The sequence below is a fragment of the Neopsephotus bourkii genome, unplaced genomic scaffold, assembly GCF_033783945.1.
Source record: "Neopsephotus bourkii isolate Nb327-2 ecotype Australia unplaced genomic scaffold, CSIRO-AGI_Nbou_v1 NB_1792, whole genome shotgun sequence".
Taxonomy (NCBI): domain Eukaryota; kingdom Metazoa; phylum Chordata; class Aves; order Psittaciformes; family Psittacidae; genus Neopsephotus; species Neopsephotus bourkii.
The window spans coordinates 12,525,158-12,548,462 of NW_026902266.1; the positions used below are offsets into that span (position 1 = coordinate 12,525,158).

The 23,305-nt window shown below is 39.4% G+C and overlaps 1 protein-coding gene across 6 annotated transcripts in view; it reads right to left on the minus strand.

Annotated features, from left to right (window-relative positions):
* The window catches only part of GALNT18 (polypeptide N-acetylgalactosaminyltransferase 18), a 238,368-nt gene that overhangs the window by 11,546 nt on the left and 203,517 nt on the right, over positions 1-23,305 (minus strand). For 2 of the 6 annotated variants that reach the window (XM_061380455.1, XM_061380457.1), the window contains exon 11: positions 8,009-8,173. The exons of 1 other annotated variant lie outside the window; for it this stretch is intronic. In XM_061380455.1, the coding sequence (XP_061236439.1) occupies positions 8,009-8,173 (165 nt within the window). Of the gene's footprint in view, positions 1-267; positions 311-925; positions 1,155-8,008; positions 8,174-23,305 lie in introns of those variants that run through there. 3 more of the 6 variants (XM_061380456.1, XM_061380454.1, XM_061380453.1) reach the window with 3 other exon arrangements.

The following is a 23,305-nucleotide window of genomic DNA, read 5'->3' on the forward strand; positions in this document are numbered from 1 at the left end:
GCTAACACGTCTTGCCACTTTTGAGTGTGAACAAGAAGCAATATTAGCTTGCTAATGAAAATCTGTTCACAGCATGCACCTGGAGGCTATGCCTAGGAACACCTTACTGCCTTATTCGTTTATCTTTTTTCTCCTTATGGATGAAAATACTGTTCTAACGTAGCCTATCTAGAAAACTAATGCAAAGAAGAAAAGTTCACATTATTACTCATCAACCTTAGCATAGGGGATACCTAGTTATCCATTTTCAGCCAGACAAATAAGAACCTCCTTTTGGCACAATTAGAAACCCCAAGATTTTGTATTTTCCCTAGGAAAGACGAGACATTTCCTGCAGACATCTTAACAGATTCCCAAAGATTTATGGGATTTAGATGAGAGAAAATATGTATTCGTATTTCTTTATGAGGCTTAAATTTTACTAAAATGTAACTCTTCTGGAAAACAAAAAAAATTGAATGACAGTTTTACTTCTTGTGTGTGTGGTGTATTCAATTAGTCTAGGTTTTTCTAATCTGAGTGCTCAATATGAAGGCTTCCTAACTAACTTTAACCCAGAAACTGAACTCTTTGCATTGTCATTATATGCTTATGATTAAACCAATCTCTAGAGACGAAGAAATAAATTGAGTGCCAACTGAAGGAAATTAAGAAATGAATTTGCACTAGTATTGCAATTGATCTGCATATTCTAACATGGGGATTTAGGCTGGGCTGTTTGGGACTCTGGTCAGAGTATCTAGTTGTTTAAAATGGCTTTTTCTCTAGTAACCACACAAAACTGTTAGTTGATGCTAATTGATACTGGGAAAGCAGTCTCCTTGCATCTGCTGCACAAATCTTGCACAGTTTACACAGACAACAGAAATAACCTATTTTTTTGTCATACTGCATATTGTCTCTGTCAGGTTCAGGATACCAAACTTGATGGCCTGATCATGTCACTAAGTAACAAACTTTTTTCTCATCATATATATAAATTATGGCATTCTGATTTAATTGCCTTCCAAGTGAACATTTTTCTCAAGCATTTGCATCTTGGTTTGTAGGGTGTTATTTGGAAGCCAAAACTTGCTTATATACATGTTCTTGTTTCTGCTGGAATTAAAGATGCAACTTGTACTGACTTGATCAGGACAGAGTTTTGTTTTCACCTGGGAAATTAGAAATAATATTGTGTTTGCTAAAGATACAAATAATTCCATCTGTCTTGCAGTTGAGGAGTGCAGCACCCAAGAAGTGACTGGTCCAGTAATGCAAAAGGACTAAGAACAGAGCTCAGATCTCCCAAAACCCAGCCCCTTTATTTGGGAAGTGTTGATTATTGGTCAAATTGTAGAAAACATTCTGGATTTGGCCATTCTTTTGCATACATGTCATTATAATGCCATGCAGTACCTTGTCAGCAGCAGCTGTCATCTGTGATTTTTGGATGGAGCCTGTCTGGATATCTGCAATTTGGAAAAACCAGGTGGAACTAGAACAAATAATTTCTTTGTAAATAAATGTGGTGTTTAAAATTATATGCTAAAATATGCAAATAAGGTATCTGTTTTGAACGAAAGAAACATGGGTATATGTTAACTTTCTTCTAAATTAATTCAGCATAAGTGTCTTTGGAGCTTAAATGTAGTCCTCAGGAGAATAAATACTGCATAATGTGATATGCTGGGAAAGACTTGAAATGTACCCATTAAAAGCTTATTTTCCTGCTGTATTCACACACAAACTTTCTATCTGACAAATTCTACACCTAATTTGCAAAGACTAAAACTTGCTACTAGAAAACTACTCCAAATAGAACACTGAACTTTTCCAAGGAAATTTTGGTTACTACTAACCTACAGCAATAACTGAAAGCAAATTTAACACCAGCTGTTAAAATACATTATAATAGTATTTGTATTTACCATTTTTTTCTGCACTTATTCTGCATACATTTTCATATTTAAGTTGAAGTCAAGTATTCAAAATGGAGAATAATAACACTTTCACATTTTTGTACTTCTAAACAATCCTGTTCTGCATTAACGGGACTAAAGAGTTTGTAGGCTTATAGTGAGACACTGTTCACAGAGTATAAAAAATCCTTACTCTAACACACCTGCTTGTAGAGAGTGTTCAATATGACAGGAATACTGGTCAAGTTGCACATGAATTAATGACAAATTTACTAGTGCAAAACAAAAATTAAAACACTAAGTATCACTTTCTCATGTCTAAGCAGAGCAATGGTTAAGGTTCCTTGCCCTCCAGCTAGCTATAACACTTTGTGCAATCATCCAGTTAGCTAAAATACTAAACACTTGCAAGTTTGGGCAATATTTGACCAAAGACAGGTAAAGAGTTGCAAGGTATATAAAAAACTGCTGCTGATATACTGGACCCATACGCCGACACTGCATGGGGGACCCTGGTGCTCATGGAAGTGCTCTTTTGTGGTTGAGGTTTAAAACTTTACATTTGTCAATGGTGGTTATTTAAAAATTAGATAACCTCAGTAAAAATATGGGGCTTAACCTAGTCTGTTGGCTCAATTAATTGAGTAATTAGTCTCTGTTTTTATGTTTCTCTTGCAGGATCAAAATCTCTGTTTCTTTTAACAGGATCAGGATCACTTAGTGTTCTCAGCTGACAGGCAGACAAGCACTGCGTAATTACATAGCTGTGTGGCAGTACAGCATGTCTTATACTGCAAAATGAGTGTATTTGTGTCCTTTGGGGCTAAAAGTACAGCATAAATTCAAATTCCTGATAAATTAATGATGCATTTTTTCTACCCCATGGCTCTCATAATGGAAGAATCTGAAGCAGTTCATGGGAACCATTGTTCGCTTAGACACACAACTCTACTAAAATTAATCCCTCCTGTACATCGATGTCCTTGGCTAACATATGGGTTGAGAACTGGGAGTGGACATTAGAAGGAAACTGCTGTTTAACTGTGTTAGCCTCCACTTCTGAGGAAGGTATGCTCAGCAAGGGGGCATATGAAATTGGTACAGAGACTCTTTGCTTGCTTCACAGGCCTCCGGCTTAATCCTGCCATGCAGCCTGCACCGTGCATTTGCTTACTTGTTTGGGGTGTGGCTGTGGGTAATGGTTCTGGCTAGCAGTAGTACTGCACATCCTCTGACTTTGTAAAATAAAGGCAGGGAAGAGTAATTCAGGATGACTGTCTGGCAAAGGCCAGAATACGTAGGAGGAATAAGACGTAAATACTTTCATTAATTTTAAGGTCTATTCTTTCTTTACATAGCTACATAGACTACTTAACCTATTACTTAATACCTATTTAAATGAGATCTGAATCATTACATTTATCTGTGGAATACTGTAACTGAGCAACTAATTTGCTCGTCTCATTTGCTCTTGTCTGTCTTTCCTTCTCCTTCCAAAGCATTTCCTACTATGATATTTGGAAAATTATACATCTGGTAAGTAGAGTTGTCAGCAACAAATTTTTATTTGCAGCTTCTCAGGAAAGCATAAACCACCCACTGGAAGATTCCTGTGGACACCTCCAGCACTAACTAGAATCACAGTTCCCTGTAACACATAAAAGCTATGTTAGCATCGCAGGCAGATGCAAGTGATAGTGGATAAGAGTACACAGTAGTGCTTGAGCCCAGACTTTGCATGGGCACTCCCTCCCATGAGGGCTGTCTATCCCTACAGATGCATACTCTAATCTTTCTATGGCACCCACACTGGAATTTTAATTACATAAATTAACACAGCTTGCTGCATTGAAAAGAATTCAACATGGAACAGACTTGAAAGGATTTATCTCTTCAGTTTTTAGCTCCCTCATGTCCTTTCTTATACCTCTTTTTCCATCGAGCCCTCACCTGTCATGTTTCTCACAACAGCAGTGACAGTGCAGCTGGTCTGGTTAAAAGCATAAGAAACAGTCACACCCATATCTGCATATAAACATGAACACACTTCAAGGTAAAGAGTAATTACAGAAAAACATCATCCTTTCGCCTTTTTTATGCTGCTGAAGGAGTCCTAACATTCCATAAAGTATTCTCTAGATGACCTCTGCCACCTGGGTCATGCATGTAGACAAGAATTTCACTCATAGGTCAGGCATTGTGTCGTGCCTGCCTTTCTATCAGCAAGAAACCTGAGTAATCAGACCGGAGACCAAGAAACTTCTTAAAAAAACCCCAAACCAATACACTTCCTCCAAAAAAATTAACTGAAGCATTTAGAATGTTCTATTTCTTAGTACACAGAACAAACTTAACGGTACCAGATAGCTCAGAAGAGCACGAGTTCGGTCATAGTGTCTACTGAAAAATGTCCCAGGGAGTTTTGTGTCCAGGTGAACTGGCCTCCATCTCCTACGTTTCAGCACCTTCCTTGTTACCCAACAGCCCATGGCAGACAATCACTGTGGCAGCCTGAGGATGGCAGCTTTACTGAGCACATGGGCAGTGACTGCCATGCACATGTGCTGCTGACCTGGTGCTTTCTGCAAATGCTCTGTTGCGCAGGGGAGCAGGCTGCTTCCGCCAGCACGCTGCATGTGCACCTCCTCCCTGCCATAAAGCACTCACAGGGTGCGAGCAGGATTGTTTAGTACTAAATAAGGGGGACTCAGTAGCAACTGAGGTTAGGTTTCACTTACCTCAGAGTTCATGATGCCAGAGCAGCTTCCTTGATATCATGTTTAAATGAATATTTTAGTAGAATTCTTTTACTTCTATGCAATTCTTGTCTCTATCCTCTCTGCCTTGTGTCATTTCTCATGATAACTTATGATTTTGCTATAAGGTCTAATTTTGTTCTGATTAAATGAAAAAGTGGTGAGACAAGACTGATCTAGGTGAACTGTCAAACACCTAGAAGGCTTTTCAGTATTAAAAATATACCCAAAATAAGCATTTCCCTAAGAGAAGACTTGACAAACAACCTGAACAATAACATTCTTGAACACTACCCAGCTGATGGGAATCTTTTCAGGGCGAATTTACATAATTTGCCATAATTACAGTTATAATCTCTTGAAGAAGCCTTGGAAGGAAGTGTGTAACTGAAGCCTAAATTTTATTTGGTCTCATCACATTTGGCAGCTTTACAAAACCATGGAGCCTGGAAATTTGCTCAGCTAACTTCTGATTACACAAACACATCATACAGGCTTTGAATGCTCAATGCAAGTTTGTCCTGTACCAAAAGACACCACCAATCTCTCAAGGCCTCTGCCCAGTCAGCCAGCGTGATGTGTAATGAAAAATGTTTGAAGTACCAGTGGTGGTTTCTTCCACAAGTGTTCCTCAAATCACTATTCCATTCACAAGGTAGCAGTGGACACCTGAGTGCCTGACTCCAGCTGTTTACCACTGTTACAGGTAGCCATGTAATTTAAAATTCTAACACCAAAGAAGATATATTTTTTGTAAAGAAATAAAGTTTGATGCACATACACACACGTGTCTGTATGTGTACATACACACACTTCTACTCATACAAATATGCAAATTAAGAATTAAATAATTCTGTAATAGATCTACAGAAGCAAGAACTTGTCCACTAGCTGATGATAAGCCCTATTTTCTACTTTCTCTCAGTACATTTCAACATGTGTGAAATGCAGGGCAAACACTGATTTCTGCGCTAGTTGGGGAAATCTAGTTCAATTAATTTACCGTACTCTGGTTGGTAAAGTCTGTTTCCCATTCCCTTTCTGAGGCAATTCTCCACTTGCACTGCTGTATTTTTAATTATCCGTATAATCAGACAGTCTTGTTGAAAGGCCAGAGAATCCAGAGAAGTTAAAGCATACTTGCAGCCAAAGGAAGTTGCTATAAAAAGCTATGGTCAGCATCTACATTTTAATTTATATTTCACAAACTTCAAAACTACATAAGCATCAATGTTTACAGTCCTGCTTATTTTCAAGAGTTCTGCTCACTGTGTAATATGGAAAAGAAATACCAGAGCTTCAAAAGAGTAATATAAAAGACTCTCTCAGATAGACAGCTTCCAGCTATTCACAGAAACTTGTCAGCAAACTAATGGGAGCATTTCAAATGGAGTTCATCAGTTGATCCTGGCAATCCTTGATTACTTTCATTAGCTTTCTTCTAGCTTACAGAATGTACAAGGGGCTGTGTACCATGCTGTATGTTGAGTGATAACAGCATTTTAATTGCATTGGCATTAACAAAATTATTTCTGAACAGAAAGCTTTTAATTATTTCATTTGTCTCTTAATTTATCGTAAGGAAACAACTAATTAGCTTTCAATTCTCCTGGGTGGAAGTTTCTTTGTAGAAGACTGAAGTACTGTCCATTGAATCTAGTTTAACAGCAATGTAGCTTCACTGGGAGATCATATTTGGAACATGGAATGGAAATACAGACAAAAAATAAATAACCCTAATTACTTAAATACCATTTTTTAAGCTTTAAATAGTAAAATTATCCATGCACTCTACTGCTGCCTCCTAAACCAAATCTAACATCATCAGTATTACAAAATACACCAGTATCCTGGAGCAGAAACCATTAATTGCCACCAAAGGACTGGGTTACAGGGAGCAATCCCTAAAGAGGTGGACAGTACTAAAATGTTACTGAAATATTAATTAAATATGTTAATTATACTCTTTTAAAATGGTACTATCAGTGCACAGACAGCCACAATGAGGCCCCCCTTATGACAAGACTACTGTTAAAATTTGAGAGAAGATGTAATTAAAACTCTGCCCTTGAGGGGACTGAAGGGGAAAGCTGGGATGTCTTTCCAGATTATCGATTTAAGGCCTGCTGCTTGAGAGCTGCCCTTTAAAGACAAAGATTTGGATTACTTCAAACATAAATACAAGTTATATTAATAGTATGCCTTACTGATTAGTGTACAAATGACTCTGCACTAAGTTAGATGCTGAACTGTATTACCAATGTCCTAAAATATACTTGTCATGGCTGTTGAAGTCACATAAAAAGAAACTAATGAGTTGGCAGAAAAGGTATTTGCAAACCCACAGGAACATTACAGAAAAATTAAATGCAGGAATAAAGTTACCTTAATGGTGAGCCTCAGCCCATGAGCTGGAGTACACAACTAGATTTGTAGGCTCAAACCTGCTGAGGAGCAACTGTGAGCAGTCAAACTTGCACTAGCTATTAAATTTGTCCCACAAGCTAAATGACGTACTTGGTGTAAAAAGTACTGTAATTTTGTTTTATTTATCCAAAGCAACTGACATGTCAGTATCTGACATGGTTAACTTCCAGTGTCTTAACTGGAAAATCTTTCCTTCCTTTGAGAGACTAAATCTGAGTATGTTTAGCTTCTAAACATCAGAAACTGGTTTGTCTTCAGGGTAACCTATATCCCTCTGGGGAAACAGTGATACGCTTTGAATCCCCTTGCTTATCTTAGCTGAACCAAACAGCATGATCTTCATAAGCACTGCATCACAGAGCATGTTTTCTAGCCCCAGAACTTCTGTAGCTTCTTTATAGTTCTCCTTTGTACTTCTCAATCAGTTAAGAAGTGCTGACACCAGGCCTGGACTCAAGTGTCCAGCATTTTTACCACTGTGAAATCACTTATCAGAATTTACTTGTGCCACTCTGTGTCTCTCTTTCACACACACAACATGTTAGCTTTTTAAAATAAGGAACATGCAAAAGTAGCTCAATATGAGGCTGTTATTATCAGTGACCTACCACCCCCTTTTCTGAGTTGCTACTTCTAAATAAACAACCGAACAATAAGCTTTCTGTTCCTTGTTTTTAAATAGGTTATTTTGTATTTGGCTCTAAAATAATTGATAAACAAATTATCCATTGTGAACTCAGAAAATAAAATACAAATTTTATAACCTCCTGAGGTAGGGATCAAATGCAAACACAGCTTCCTGGCTCTGTGCACAGAAAGCAAGGCTAAATCTGATTCTAGTCTGTTAGTGAACAGATTACTCACACTTCAGATACAGAAAGAGAGCTTTAGAACTTTCTGAAATGCCTGCTGAGTAAGCATTACCTGAGTAAACTGCCAGTAAAGCTTCATTCTCTTGGCTTTGGCATAATTGCATTCAATGAGCCTGGGCCTGCTGTTCACATCCACCAGGCATCTGTTGTCATCATCGTCGATAGTGGGACTCAGAACACCCACATGGAGCTGCTGATTGCTTGTGTAATAAACATTCTGCAACAGGAAGCACAAACAAGATTTGTGGCCTCTAGACAGAAGCAGCACTTTTACCAAAAAGCTAATGGCAACGATAAATACGCTGCATAGCAGTAGGCTGACCCCATGGTGGCTTTAAATTATTTCCTTTAATGCAGGAAGCAGCACAACAACTTGAAAGTTGTTCTAAATTAACAATTAGTTGTTAATTGGTACCAACAAGCAAATGCTGGGACATGATAGGAAATATGCAAACACAGCTCATTGCTGTCTCATCATGTGCCTTTTAACTTCTGTTTCTTATGGTCATGCACTGTGGGTCTTCAAAGAGTAAGATACACACTCTTCCTGCTACTTCTAGCAGGAAGTGGGAATAGTTTGAGTATTGCCATCAACTCTGATGAGACTATTTCATCTGAAGACAATACCTAACTGGAGAGGTAAGAAGAGAACAGAAGCACAGCAGTTCATAGAAAGGCTCTCAATCTTTTGTATGACAGACAGAAAGAGAAATGACGGTTTTATTAAAATAAAAAAAAAAAAAATCAAGCTAAACCCCGAATTTGAGGCACCTGCTACCGGAAACCAGTATGAACAAGAAAAAGTTATTAGCATCTGGTGACAGACAGATATAAGGCAGGAGAGAAAACCAAATGGCCATGGTTTGGGTTATTTGTTCTCATTTTATTTTTTGTATGTCAATCACACAGATACAAGAGACTGGAAAAAGGGACCAAATATGGCTGCTCTGGATTTCCAGCTGTCATAAGCCTCAGTAATTACACTTAGGGCTGAAGGCATGAGGCTAGTATAGTTCAGAAATTCTTTTTACTCCATTTGGCTATGAATATCTGTGGGAGGTTCCTCTAGAAGAAAGACAAAGTGGAAGGAAGGTGAGCTTGCCAGACAGTCAGTAATGTCCTCTTGAAGATAACATGTTACATATACACCCAGAAAGGTAACACAGGACTATGCCAGGATTGTGTTTGCTAATCACAATACTACTTACTTTGCTACAATCAGACCTTCTTCCTGGGAGGACCATGAAAAGATGAAATGGCAACATCATACTTTAGGTGTAAGGCTTTGACAACGCCAGTGGTATCAGAGTCACAATGGACAACAGCTGACAGAAGCACCAAATTAATGTCCCTGCCATTTACTGTACCCATTCCATGTGTCTGTAACAAAAGGGGATCTGGAAATTACGCTGTGTGTATCTGGAAAACTTTCCTGTTCCTGGAGGTTGATGGTACTATCTCCTGGTATCTGTTCATTGTTGACATTGTAGCTTATTTTGTATGTGTGTATTCTTTGTCAAAACCCTGATAAAATATTGATTGCAGTAGGGGAGAAAGCAGAGAAACAACAAACCAGAACTGTGGAGGGATTTGGGACCTTCGTGTAAAAAAGAAAAATAATTCCACCTTTGAATGCTGAAATCAGTCAATGCAGGGATTAAATAGAGAACAAAACAAATCATGGTGTTTCTGTGTAAGACTCTGTCCTCTGTTCATTCTCCTGTAACACGTCCAGGGAAGATCCACAGCAGATATAAACTGACATAGTTGCACAGAAGTTGAAGTTAGTGGTTTAGACTAATCAAATATTTGACCCCCTTCATCAAGTTTCATGCTTTTCAGCCCACAGAAATAACAGCAATCTGAGGTGGCAGAAGAGAGATGTGTCTAGGTTATTTTATCGCTGAAAGTCTGAATAGAGAAAAGTTGAATAGTTCAGTCATGCCCTACAGAGGAAGAGAAGGGTAAATAAAAGCACCTAGCAGAGCACATTTCCAAAACGGCTGGTTATTATGGACTGAAGAAAACTGCACGAACTGCAGAAAGATTGAAGACCACCACACCCCAGACTCCATCCACAAGTTAGATAATTAACATTCTGCAAACAAAACTGATTCTTCAGAAGAGCAATAAACATTTGGAATGCACTTTCTAGACAGACCAACAGCACCTATTTTAGATACATTAAAGATCTATCTAGATACTTTTTTGGAGAGATTAAGGTAGTGATATAGCAAGGCTGTAAAATCAGGATAATCTCCAAAGGGGTTGTATTGGATGTATTGACTGTACAGGTGAACATTTTGTTGCATTTCATTTTCCTCTTACCTAAACTTACTACCAGAAAATGCGAGGGAAATTGACAGTTATTTGCATTTCTGACTGATTGGAAGTGATCTGTTAATTCCATTCGTTCAGCTCATTGTCACCACACAAAATAGTAGGAGGAAACTTAGGGGGCTTGCTTGGTTTGGGGTTGTTTTTTTTTTTTTTTGCCTTTTGTGTTCTTAAACATACACATCAGTCACAGAAAACAAATATGCAGTCTTGGCTGTAACTCTGAGAAGTGCCAGACTATAGCTTGGGGTTGCTTGTGCAAAGAAGTGGCATACCTGCAGACCCTGAAGGCTGAGCTCTTTTTATTAGCTCATTCTCATCAGCCTTTCACAGAGTGGCCTGAAGGCTCCAGGTAATCATTCCATCTTCCTGGATAAAGCAAACCCAATTCCACCAGCTTTTTCGATGGCAAAGCAGCAGTGGTTCAGCCTGAGCATCTTTCTGGGCAGAAGCAGAATGACAGCTCTGGCTGGGGGAATTACTCAATTCTGTTTGTTGGCAAAAGGGTACAGAAATGAAACAATCAAATGCAATTAACAGCTTTAATTAGCATGTTATTGCTTACCTTTAGGGAGTTCACACTACCTGCTAAGGTCACTTCATTTTTCAATGTGGACCAGTTTAGAAAATGAAGTGTGAAATCTTGTACTCTCACCTAGTACTGGAAAAGGCACCTTTGAGCTCCTAATTGGCATGTAAAATAAGCTCAAACTGAAACGAATGGTGGGACAGTAACAGTCTGCCTAACGAGGCTCTTTCAAGATGTTGCTTTGCTTATCTGGTAATATGGATATAACTTAATTAATCTAAATATTATTATAAATATTTTCAAATCTTATCCAAGAACACCATACGTTACTTTAGAATTGAAAACATTGCACAACATGGTAATTTGACTACTGATCTTTTCTAATGGAGGGATCACATCAAAAGCACATACACTTGAGCAGAGCACTAGCAAACAGCAAGGCATAGGTTAGTGTTGCACCTGCCCAGAAAACTTTACTTAAAACCTATGAACAGTCCCTGGCTCCTTTCCCCTAACCCAAGAATGAAACAGTCCCTGCACTGAGAGAGCAGAGGAGTAACTATGTCAGGATGAAGGGAGGACATCCATTGGGTATAACTATTAACAGTACCGAGTAATGGTTTTCTAGTCTGAAACTTAAAGCTGTTAAACACAAAATCATGGTAAACCCTCCCTTTAAATAATTTCATATATTAAGAAAAATATTTTACTTGGTTTCGCACTGTATCTCTCTATTTGATTATTTTAATTTTCTAAAATACTATTTTAGTTTATTTCCTCCCCTTTCCCCTCTTGCCATGCAGTTTAGTTATTTTTGCGTTTCTTTTTTAGTTAAGAGGTGGTATACAAATTACCTGTCTCAGGTGGGCTGCAGCAGATTAACCACCTGAGCTATATGAACTGAATTATCATCTCATAATGTACTTCTTAAGTAACACATACAGATGAGGCTCTCAGTGACATGGTTTAGTGGTGGTCTTGACAGTTGTGGGGTAATTGTTGAACTTGATGATCTTAAAAGTCTTTTCCAACCTAGTTGATTCTATATATGACTTTTTATTAAACATATTTCAAATTGACCTTCAGGTAAAATACGATCTTATGCATCAAAACCATGCTCATGTTGTTATGTGTAGCCCTATAAAAAACATTCTGTATTGTTAGTTAAGTAAGCTGTTAAGTAGATAAATGCCCACAGCAGTACTTCTTCAAGAGGATGCTTTTAACAAGCATCAACGACTATGTTAGCTGTTTTACAGACCACTTCAGCACAAAATGGACAACTGAGGCACTTGTGTTCAAAACACTTCAGAAGATACAGGCAAAACACATTTTACCAGGACATTTGCACCTACCAGATTGCAGCATCACCATCAACTAACAGCAATTTTGCAGTAATTTAGGAAAGTGATTTTTGGACAATCACTCCAGGTACTGTCTAGGAAGTCCAAATGACTGAAAGTGGACTATTAAATATGGACTATTAAGTCATTAGGGTAACTGAAAATTTTCGTCAGAATTTGGACCTTTCCTTTCTGCTACCACAGCAAATGTCATAGCAGTCCTTATTCAAGGGGCTGGAAACTCAGTAAGCAAAATCTGCTGAGTCCCACTGAAGTCAGGACAGTTGTTGTATGCTGATTTACAGCTTCTTTGCACTTTCATTGAAGATGCAGCCTCAGCAAAACACAACCACACATTTTCCCATCATCATCACGTACATCCTCCCTGAGGAGCTACTGAATTTCCACAGAAAGAATCCAGCTTGGATGTTGGTACCAAAGCATGTGATTTAAATAAACCAAAACAAGTAACTCCATTATTCTGTAAAAGAATAAGCCTCCTTACATTTCATTAGTCTGTTCTAGCCCACTGCACTTCACCGTCTGTTTCTTTAGCTCTAACAGTACAGCTGTGTCTCCTGGGGAACTGGAAGGGAGCACCTTTGTTCAGGAAATCAGCTAGTAAGAAAGCAATTACCTTCTCAAAAAGTGACACTGCAAGGATTCAGGATTACCTAGAAACTCTGTAAGAATGTAGTCAGGATTAGTGACCCACAACGTGTCAGAGACAACGTGGGGCCTGAGCCATAGGCACTTCCACATCTCCTTCAGCCACTCCACCAGGTGCTTTTCAACAGTGACTGAGGGCTATTCACATGCAGATGTGCTGGCTCTGAAGGCTGCCACTGCTCACCTGCTTTCCCTGCCCTCACTGAAAGCAGTGCCCTCAAGAAACTTCCTCTGGAAGCCGTGCCCTCAAGAAACTTCCTCTGGAAGCCTGGGGATCACAGCAGATTAAAGTGATGCAAAAGAAGTTGTTCAAGACAAAACCCGGCGTTACTCTGCTTTCAGCTGTAATCTTGATGTATCACTTGCACAGCCAGTCATCTGACTGCCAAAGAGTTCATTCTCTGCTAAGCTAGCAGTGACCTAGTCCTCACTGGGAAAAACCTGTGAGCAGCACATGCAAGTGTTGCTGGCAGAAAGTGAGCACAGCAAAAAGCAGATCTGCGCAAGGATGCTCAAAATCAGGGAAAAAAGAAAGAGTTTGTGATCCATAAAAGGTTAGAGCTGAGACAGTGCACACTGAGTCTAGCACGTACACACAGACTATCTCTTTCCTGGTGTTAAGAGATGATCTGACAAGATTTGGCTACCTTTGTTTACATGGGAGATTCACACTAAGCACAATTTACAAAATCCTGGTTAGCACTTCAGTCCTTCATGATGGCAACGACTCTCGGCCTTGCCAGATGGGGCAGACCAAAAGCTTGGGACAGACTTCCCTGGTACAGGTCAGCCAGTCAGTGTGGGTGTGGTGGAGTGAAATGTGCTGCTGCTCTTCCTAGAAAATGACCAACTCGATTGCCATGCAGGTTCTCTGCATGGGTAGAACAGTAATTTGGGTGGGATTCTTTCATCTTATGTGCTGTGTTACAGTGGTGACATAGAGAACACATCCTAAATCTGCCATGGCAGCAATGAAGGCCCAGGTAATTCAGGAAATTCTTCTGGCCCAGTGAAAACATTTAAAACACCTACACAAAATAAAATCTGCACAAACTCCTATGATGCTGTAGCCTATAAGGAAAAGGAAATGAGCTCTGCTTACTTGGGCACAAACACAAGACTTTGTCCTCGCAGTGATGTGATGCAGAGTTTCTATTCATGAGAAGACTGCCCTAAAAGGTCAAATTGTGATTCCCGTTGTAATTAACACTGAAATTCCACTGACTTTAAGTGCAAGGAAATGTCTGACTTCAAGTTTATTATTAAAATTTGAAAAGCCACGAGACTTGATAGACTTTAGAGCTGACGCGGGCTGCCAGTTGCAGTAAATTATTCATAGGAGCTGGTTTATCATGTAGCAAAAAGTTACAGGGAGATGTTCAACTTAACGCAAAATGATTATCTGAAGGATAAGTTGCTAACTCCCCACCGGAAGTCTAATGCAATACACACCAATTTTCTGGCTGAAAGCCGTTTGTAATGCTTATGGCAATGTTCCCAGATGAAATCACACTGGAGACTTGTACCTGACTCTGCATTTATAATAAGCAAATTTAATGCTCACCAGCAGCAGTATTTATTTGCTACCCTGCTCTTGGCATAATAACTAAGAGGGATAAGAAGCCTGATTCACCACTATTTTATTCCATCTTTGAACCATATTTTTATTCAAATGAATCCATGAAGTCATTTATTGTCAAGAGTACTATATTAAATATTAGGTCCAAAGTCTCACAGCAGATTCACACGTGACTACAACTCCAGCCAGGGAGTAGTCTGGTGTATTCCAGTAAATCCATACTTGGGTAACATTGCTGTTACTTGCCTATTTATATCATTCCTGGTTTTATTCCACCACTTCCTGTCAGACAAACACATCCAAAGGAAAGAATTTAGCAACCCTGGTAAGAAAACTCAACAGAATCCAAGTTAATTTTTAATAACACAAACATCACTAAGATAAAAATCAAGTGTTTTCCCACTTACTGTTCCTGTAGGAAATGACAGGAGAGAGAGGCTGTGCTGCCCTGTGGCCATGATCAACTGCATCGCTGTGTCTTTTGCTGCCTGACAAAACTTACTGCTGAAGAAGTACAAGCATAGGAGGACAGGCTGAGGATTACAGAAAGTCACCCCTAAGCCACAGGTCAACCTGTAGACGATCTGTATTATTTTTCTGAGGTAGGTTTTTGGCTGGTGCATCCTTATGATACAAGTTCAAAACAATTATAACCATATTTTACACATGTTGAGGATCTATTCACTATGAAACTTGACTTACCGATAAGCTAACAAACAGCCAGTATTCCAAGTGTAGCAAGACCATAATTTAGACTTGTAAATTGTCAAGTGTGTAAGAAGGAAACTACTCACTATTTCACTTCAGTGTTTAGATTTTTATCTTCTGAATTAACTGATCAGCACAGTGATTATCTGACCTATGGGTTTTTCTTCATGCCAGTGCACTAATTAACTTCCAAACTATATGCAACAATATTTGATAGCAATAAAGCTAAGATACTCAGAAACTTCAAATAACTTAGTGTGAGGCTATAAATATAGGCTTAAAGATGCAAAACTGTTAACACATTTATTTAATAGAAAACTGACAGGAACTCAATGCCAGAATTTTTAATTTAAAATCATGAACCTATATTTCAGTGAATACCTAATTCTACTGTTGCCTACTTTGGTATTCTTCTTCGGTTCTATTTAAAACAAGCAAACACAAATCCTCTTATTTAAGCTCCGCTTTTTAAATTGAATAGAAGTGTCAATCATCATTTTCATACATACTTTCAGTACTCACTTCCACCATTTTCCTAATGCTGGTAACTGAAGAATTAACAAGACCTGGATAAATTAAAATTTTACCCGATTCACTCCCTAAAGTTCCTCTTGGTTTTGCTCTTACCTATGTGCAAGATCTCTACAGCTCTTCCACAGGAAAACAATAAAGGCAGCAAGACAAAACAACTGAACCCTTCTGTGAGTGACACCTATGTGTCCTTTTTCCAAAATGCATGCTGCCTTATGGCTCCTGTGACTTTGTTCTATCTGAATTTTCCTTTTCCCTTTCTCACCAGTCCTTCTTCACCCTTCATAGTTTTCTTTGTCTATTCCTACGTAATACCATGTTTGTTTTACCCTGTTTCCTTCTCCTTCAATACATACTCGCAAACAAACTCAGCCATCACCTCCATGTGCCAATGCACTGGTCCATCTTTTACAGCAGAGCTGAGTCCTCCTGTCTAATGAAAATCTGAGCTAGTATAATGCCACCTATGCATAAGCATTTGGCAGCTCAGCATCAACAAGTTTAAAAGCAGATCTTTCACCTTTTCACAGCTCTTAGCTTCAGATTACTGTGGGCACAGCCACATTCAGGCAATCATGCACTTATATAATGCACATTTTCATCTTGAACCACTTCCAAAGTCACCAAATCTTGTTACACAGCCTTTTTTTATCCTGAAAACATCTCTAAAATACAACTTTTCTACTCAAAACTGACCACTGCTGGCTTCCTGACTGGTGTCAGCATTCATGCCCTCTTCAAATCCTGAATGCTTCTGAAAACTTGGACTTCAGGTTGCCTTTCAGAAAGGCAATACCCTACTTGTTCTGCCTTCTACACTGCATCAACTGCTTGTCTTTATTTTCAAAGTCCCTCTCAACCCCTCCTCTTGTTAATTATCAGCCTAGCAAGTATCAATAGGAGGCTACCTTCCAACTCCTAATTAGATCAGGATCTTAGGCTTCATTTAGCACACTCTCCAAGCAAATATTCCTGGAAGCATCTTCCAAAGAACTCATCTTCCTCTACACATTGCACAGAATTTTCCTTTTGCCCATATTTCTCAAAAACAAAACAAAGAAAACCACAGTAATTTTGCTGGTGTACAATAAAGCATCACCCAAGAATGCTATGTTGGTACCTCATAGCATTCCCTTCTCCTCTCTGCTGCAATCTCCTGTTCCTAATATTTTACTTGTAGACTTCAGTCTTCAAGTCAAGATGTAATTTTTATTAAGAGGTTGTAGAGCAATTAATATAATTGATTTCTGTGTCATTACTGGGATGCTTGGAACTACAATAAAGTATAACAATAAAAAAGTAGTGCCAGGGAGAGTCAGGTAGCTTACTACTTCTCAGAAAAAAAATTGATGTGTTTTTCTCTAGTGGCAAAACCTTTCTACTGTTTGCCAAAACACGTGGTGTTATTTCTACCATTATTACCTTTTTCCAGACTTTGGTAACAGTTTGTGTCTGCATGTGACAAGTCGAGACAGGCAAATTACAAGCAAGTGTGACACCTTCTTGATTAAGATACTCCACTAGCATCTTGATCTTGAAGGTTTGGGGGTTCTTTTTTTTTTGTTAGTTTTTTTGTTGGGGTTTTTTGTTTGTTTGTTTTTAATCCAGTTCTGTCTTTAGTCCTGTAGTGAGCAATGGCTATGAATACAGAGGTCCTTTAATTCCTCTTGTGCTCCACAAGTGCCATGAACTTGTCATTTTGTGAATGACAGAACAAATGGGAACAAAGGAGGGTAGTTACATGCACAACTTTGAGAAGAATCCCCAGCTCCCTACAGGTATTACTTAACTCCCAGTGCCTACTGGCTCTCCTGGCTTAACTGAAAGCAATCACAAATATGTTTCTGATTTCAGATAAGCCAGATGTCACCCATTCTTCTTAGGATCCTGCATGCATTTGATTTAAGGTTTCCAGAGGTACCATATTGATCAACATATGCAAATGTCTAAAATATAATTATTTTGGTGCTGGAGACAATAAAATACAGACATTAAAATGTCTATGTGGAACAAGGCATTATGTATAGAAAAGGAAAACAAAAAGATAGGCAGCATATTTCAACCTGAGCTAGTTAGTGAAAGTCTGATTATCTTCTGTTTGTTTACGCTACCAGCAGGGACATACTTATTTTTCCACACAAAACAAAATGAAAGATCAGGAATTTATTGGTGAAGTTTATAAAGTGACCTCCTTGCAAGCACCTGTGAGAAAAGAACAAAATGAAATGCAAAACCCAACTGCTCTTAATGTCTTAAAAAGTCCCAGTAGTAGTTTTTAGTCTGCTTCTACAACACACAAATGAATAAATGCCACAGCAAGAAGAATGGGGCTTGATTCATTCACAGAAAACCTGAAATAAATCTGACATAATTTCACCAAAATCAAATGAACTGTCAGGATCCAAGAGTATTCCCCTCTCTTCCTTTTCATTTGATAAATTTTACAGATTATAATAACACGTAGCATCAACACACTAACCTAAATGAAAACATATGCTGCTTTTACTCCACAAAGGCTGCAGTCAGAACACAACTGGAACATCTTGTCGAGGCTGAGGTGAAGCTGGAACCTAAAGATCCTGTAGGACTCACAGAATGTAGAACAGTGAAAGGTGCTTCATACTGAGATGTTTAAATCACCCCAGATTTTTATGGGAAGGTGGACTACTTGTCATTCCATTTAGTCTAGGCTAGCAGAGTAGCTATAGCAAACCCATTTAGAGATGTAAGTTACAATGGACTGAATATGCTGAAATCAGTGTGCAAGTTAAAGCTGAACAGCCTAGGCCAGCCCACAGTCTGTCAGAGCACTCCGGCAAAAGTGAAGCTCTGAAGGTTTCTCCTACTCCTGTTAGCAGTGTTCCCTTCAGCAGCAGTTTTAACCTCCCACTTGACCTCCTATCAGTGCTTGCTGTTAAATAATTATACTCTAAAAGCCTTATTATGGGTATTATTCAACTTGTTAATTGGTTAGGAACACAATATGATTAGCCAAAGTTAAAGAAACCTCTGCAGAGCAGAAGTGGATCTCAAACACCAGAACAAGGGAAAGAATTTTACTCAGTTTAAACACGGAAGTGTGCTAGAAACTCAGCAGCACAGACACACAACACTCACACTGGCAATTTTCTTCAGTTTTTAGTCTCTTGCATGGCTTGAGGAATTTGTGTATGGCTGAGACTGTGACATGATGCTGTCTGGGAACACCATCTTAAAGGCTTATTACTTGCAGATATATTGTGCATTTCCACATACAGAACATTTAGTGCTGCAGTTTCAGTAGTAAGCAGTTTTCTTACCAAGCTCTGCCACTTGAGCTGCTCAGTGGATACTTCTGTAGTCTTTTCCCAGGTCAGAATTAGTCATTTTTCAGGTAAACCCCTGACACTAATAAAGTCTGCAGAAGTTTTACTTCAGTTTTTCATGTTATATAGAGTCTATAATTACGAAACAGGCAAATGCTGTGTACGGCCTACTGGCATGCTCAGTAACATTACTTTTAATAAACTACTCTAAAAAAATGAAATCTCTGCCTGGTCTAGTAGCCATACATTAAGTAAAAGCACCCATGTCACTTTGTCATAATATGAATAAAATTTCAGACATCTGATGTCTATGCTGTGACTTCCTTTTCTTTATAGCCTTCCAGTATCTGAAGGGGGCCTATAGGGATGCTGGGGAGGGACTCTTCATTAGAGACTGTAGTGACAGAGCAAGGGGTAATGGGTTAAAACTTAAACAGGGGAAGTTTAGATTGGCTATAAGGAGGAAATTCTTTCCTGTGAGGGTGGTGCGGCACTGGAGTAGGCTGCCCAGGGAGGCTGTGAATGCTCCAAGCCTGGCAGTGTTCAAGACCAGGTTGGACGAGGCCTTGGGTGATATGGTTTAGAACGAGACATCATAGCAGCCTTCCAGTATCTGAAGGGGGCCTACAAGGATGCTGGGGAGGAACTCTTCATTAGGGACTGTAGTGACAGGACAAGGGGTCATGGGTTAGAACTTAAACAGGGGAAGTTTAGATTGGATGTAAGGAAGAAGTTCTTTACTGTGAGGGTGGTGAGGCAGTGTAACAGGTTGCCCAAAGAAGTGGTAAATGCCCATCCCTGGCAGTGTTCAAAGACAGGTTGGATAGGCCTTGGAGCAACCTACTTTAGTAAAAGGTGTCCCTGCTATGACAGGGGAGTTGGAACTTGATGATCTTAAGGTCCTTTCCAACCCTAACTGTTCTATGTTTATATGATTCTATGATATGACTTCTGTGACTTAACAGCCAACTTTACAACAGTATATTAATGGAGGATGAGTTAGTTTGAATATTGATGATATAGACATGACTGATATCCACCAAAGAAAAGAAAGAGAACCTCTATCATTTTTTGTTGATCACTTCTTTCATCAGCAGTTAAGGTTTTTCTTTTTTTGTTAAATAAAAGGTCAAAATGCCATTTATCAAGTTTCACTTGATGCTTGTGCTAATTGCTTTAACAGATACAGGGCCTCTGGTGTGGTTATTCATTGGACAGGGGTGAGAGGTGCAGAACAGTGCAGCTCTCAGTCCTGTGGAGAACAAAGGAAAATTATTCAATGTTCCCACCCTGGCATGTTTGGTAGTATTCCACCTCTTAAACCTAGTTAAGCTCATTAAGTTGAAGAAAAGAATTTCTGGTATTCTAAACGTACAGCATCAAAATCAAAGCAAATCCTTAATTATACTAGCCTACAAAAAATAAAAACATTATGCCTTAGTTGCAGAGGATGTGTTTCAAGCAATGAAGTCTCTGTTTTGATCTTTACTGTTGGTCTCTATGTAGAGACTGACAGAAGCTCATGAAATTTTATCCAACTCAACTGTATCCTAAAACAAAATTATTTCCCAAAACATATTTAAGCCTTCCAAGGCAAGTGGAGAAATTTATGTACCTTAATAGAAACGGCACTTTTCCTGAGCACCAGATGTCTTGAATTAGTGGTACTACTGTTTGCAGGGAGAAAGCAAATGATACTCAGAGAAAGATGTCAGGACCTAGAATTTAGATTAAGGTTCTGTATACTCTAACCTGCAAAACTGTACCTTCGAATCTGCCCGTGTTTATGAATAAATTGCAAAGCTCACAAAGCTCTGCAAGTAAGATAAAAATGTGTTTCAGGCTGGAATAGTGTTCACATCCGAGACTCATCCTTTCTTCTGCTCTTCTGGTCCCCCAGAAAAGGGCAAAGAATAGCATCCCCTAATACACTTTCATCACAGAAATCTTTTTGTTTAGTTTAGTGCTAACAACATTTTTTAACGGAAAGATGGAATTAAGGCAGGACATCGGAAGTAACCATATACCAGGATTTCTTACCATGAGTACTTAAGTCTTCTTAGACTTTCTAGATTAGGAACAAATAAATAAATAAAGCTGTTTAAAAAGCAGAAAATTGCTTCCATGCTAAGAAGGACATTAATGCCAATTCAACTGTTCTAGCTGTGTGGGAAGCCTTACTGTACTTGGCTGAGTGAGCTTCGTTTTCCCATGACTAAGAACACTGCCAACTTCCTATTGTGCCCCTTGCAGAAATCAGGCTGTAAACCTTGGCAAGAAATAAAACAGTAAATACTTGTGATATGCAGAGGAGCATTGCTTAACTGTGCAAATAGTACAGTATTTGCCCCAACCCCCCAAAACATTAGAGCTTGATTTCTGGGGCCTTCAATCATACTGTGAAGGCTCACATATAAATTTAGGTACCCAAAGACCAAGTAGGAGAAGCTCAGCTTTTCTGAGTAACAGCTTATGAGGTGGATGAAGTAGCAAAGCAAAATCAACAACTCTAAACCCAGGTTGTTTAAATGACCTTTGAGTACAAACAGCGAATAGCTAAAAAATTACACTAAGCTCCAGGCTGCCGAGGTATTGCTAGGCTGTGAGGCTGCCTTCACCACAAAAGGCAGATTATGTCACAGATCTCCCCCCCCATTTTCTGACTTTCTCAGAAGCCTTTATTTATTATCTGAAGTAGATTATCTTGTAATGCTATCTGTAGGTCACAGACCTTAAGAAAAGAAAAAGCCTTCTTTCTAGCTGTTTAGAATGAATACAAATAGTAGGCACATCAGTCACTCAAAAGTCGCTGAATCTTCACAATATAAATAATGCAGTTCTTTCCGGACTCTTTTGAGTCCTACTTTGTGTATGAATAAAAACACTAAGAAGGATTATTACAAATGCCTATTGTACAAAAATCTATTTAGTGGTTGGTACAGTTTTGCACAGCTGATCCTCCCCTAAGTGTATACCCGTGTCTCTGCACGGGCCCTCTAGGTCTAGATCCTCCCTAGCAGTTCAGGATGGCAGAGGCATGCACTGCAGAAATAGTGGTTTGGGGATTAACTGCTGCCTCCCTGCTCCTTGCCTCCTTCCCAGGGGACAATAGCCCATGCCCGTAACAAAGGAAAAGCTAAGGCACTGCCAAAGGGAGACACACCGCTGCAGTCCTGACCCATGCACTTATGCCAAACTGGCAGGAAGGAGCAGAGCAACCCTCTCAATTCCTAGACACTCAGCTCCAAGGCCCAGGCAGAAGCTTATGAAAGCAGTAATTCAATACTTAAATCCTTTCCACAGGTGGCTTCTTGTGACCACTCAGCTAGTGTAATCCATTGAACCAGCAGCTGTGTCCTGAGTTTCGTGGGTATCCCAATGCAGCAGGTGACTGCAGATGATGGGGTCTACAGTCTCCCACTGTGGGTACTGGAAACCTTACCATTCTGTGGCAGACACACGCTGCTTCAAGGCTCTTAGATTTCTCCTATATCGAACCTCTGATTACAATAGGATTACTACATGGAACTACATTGAGTATGCATATTGTACATACTATGCTGGTCTGTGACATGAAGGAAGTATATCAAAACCACAAAAGAGCAGAGCAAGAAGTTAAAAAGTTTAACTCAAAGCCACATTAATTACACTTAGCTTCCCCCCCCCCCCAAAAAAAAACCCCAACAAACCACAAAACCAAACAACAACAAAACAACAGACTGGAGTAAAATGTCAGATTTTCAGTCAACAAACTGCTGGTCTAGATCCTTCCTTGGTATGCATCTGGAAGACAGAACTACAACCAACTACAAGTTATTCCCTTCACCATGCTCCTTTCAAAAAACACTGTTGTTATCCTGTGCTGGGTTTAGCAGTGGCAGTCATTTTTCTCTTTCTTGGTAGCTGGTGCAGTGCTGTGTTTTGACTTTCGGGCTGGGAACAGAGCTGATAAAATGATGTTTTGGTTTGGCCAAGGCCTTTGTGAGCCTCATGCTCTGCCAGGGAGGAGGGAAGCCGGGAGGAAGCAGAGACAGGACACCTGACCCAAACTGACCAAAGAGGTATTCCATACCACAGCACGTCATGCCCAGGAGGTAACTGGGAGTTACCCAGAAGGGCTAGGTGGACTGCAGGGTTGGAGGAGGTATCGGTCGGTGCTTGATCGGGCTGGGGGGGCAAGTTATCAGTCGCCTGGTGATGGGGTGTTGTATTCTCTTCCCTTGTTATTTCCTTTATCATTACTATTATTGGTGGCAGCAGTAGTGATTTGTGTTATACCTTAGTTACTAAACTGTTCTTATCTCAACCTGTGGGAGTTGCATTCTTTCTGATTCTCCTCTCCGTCCGT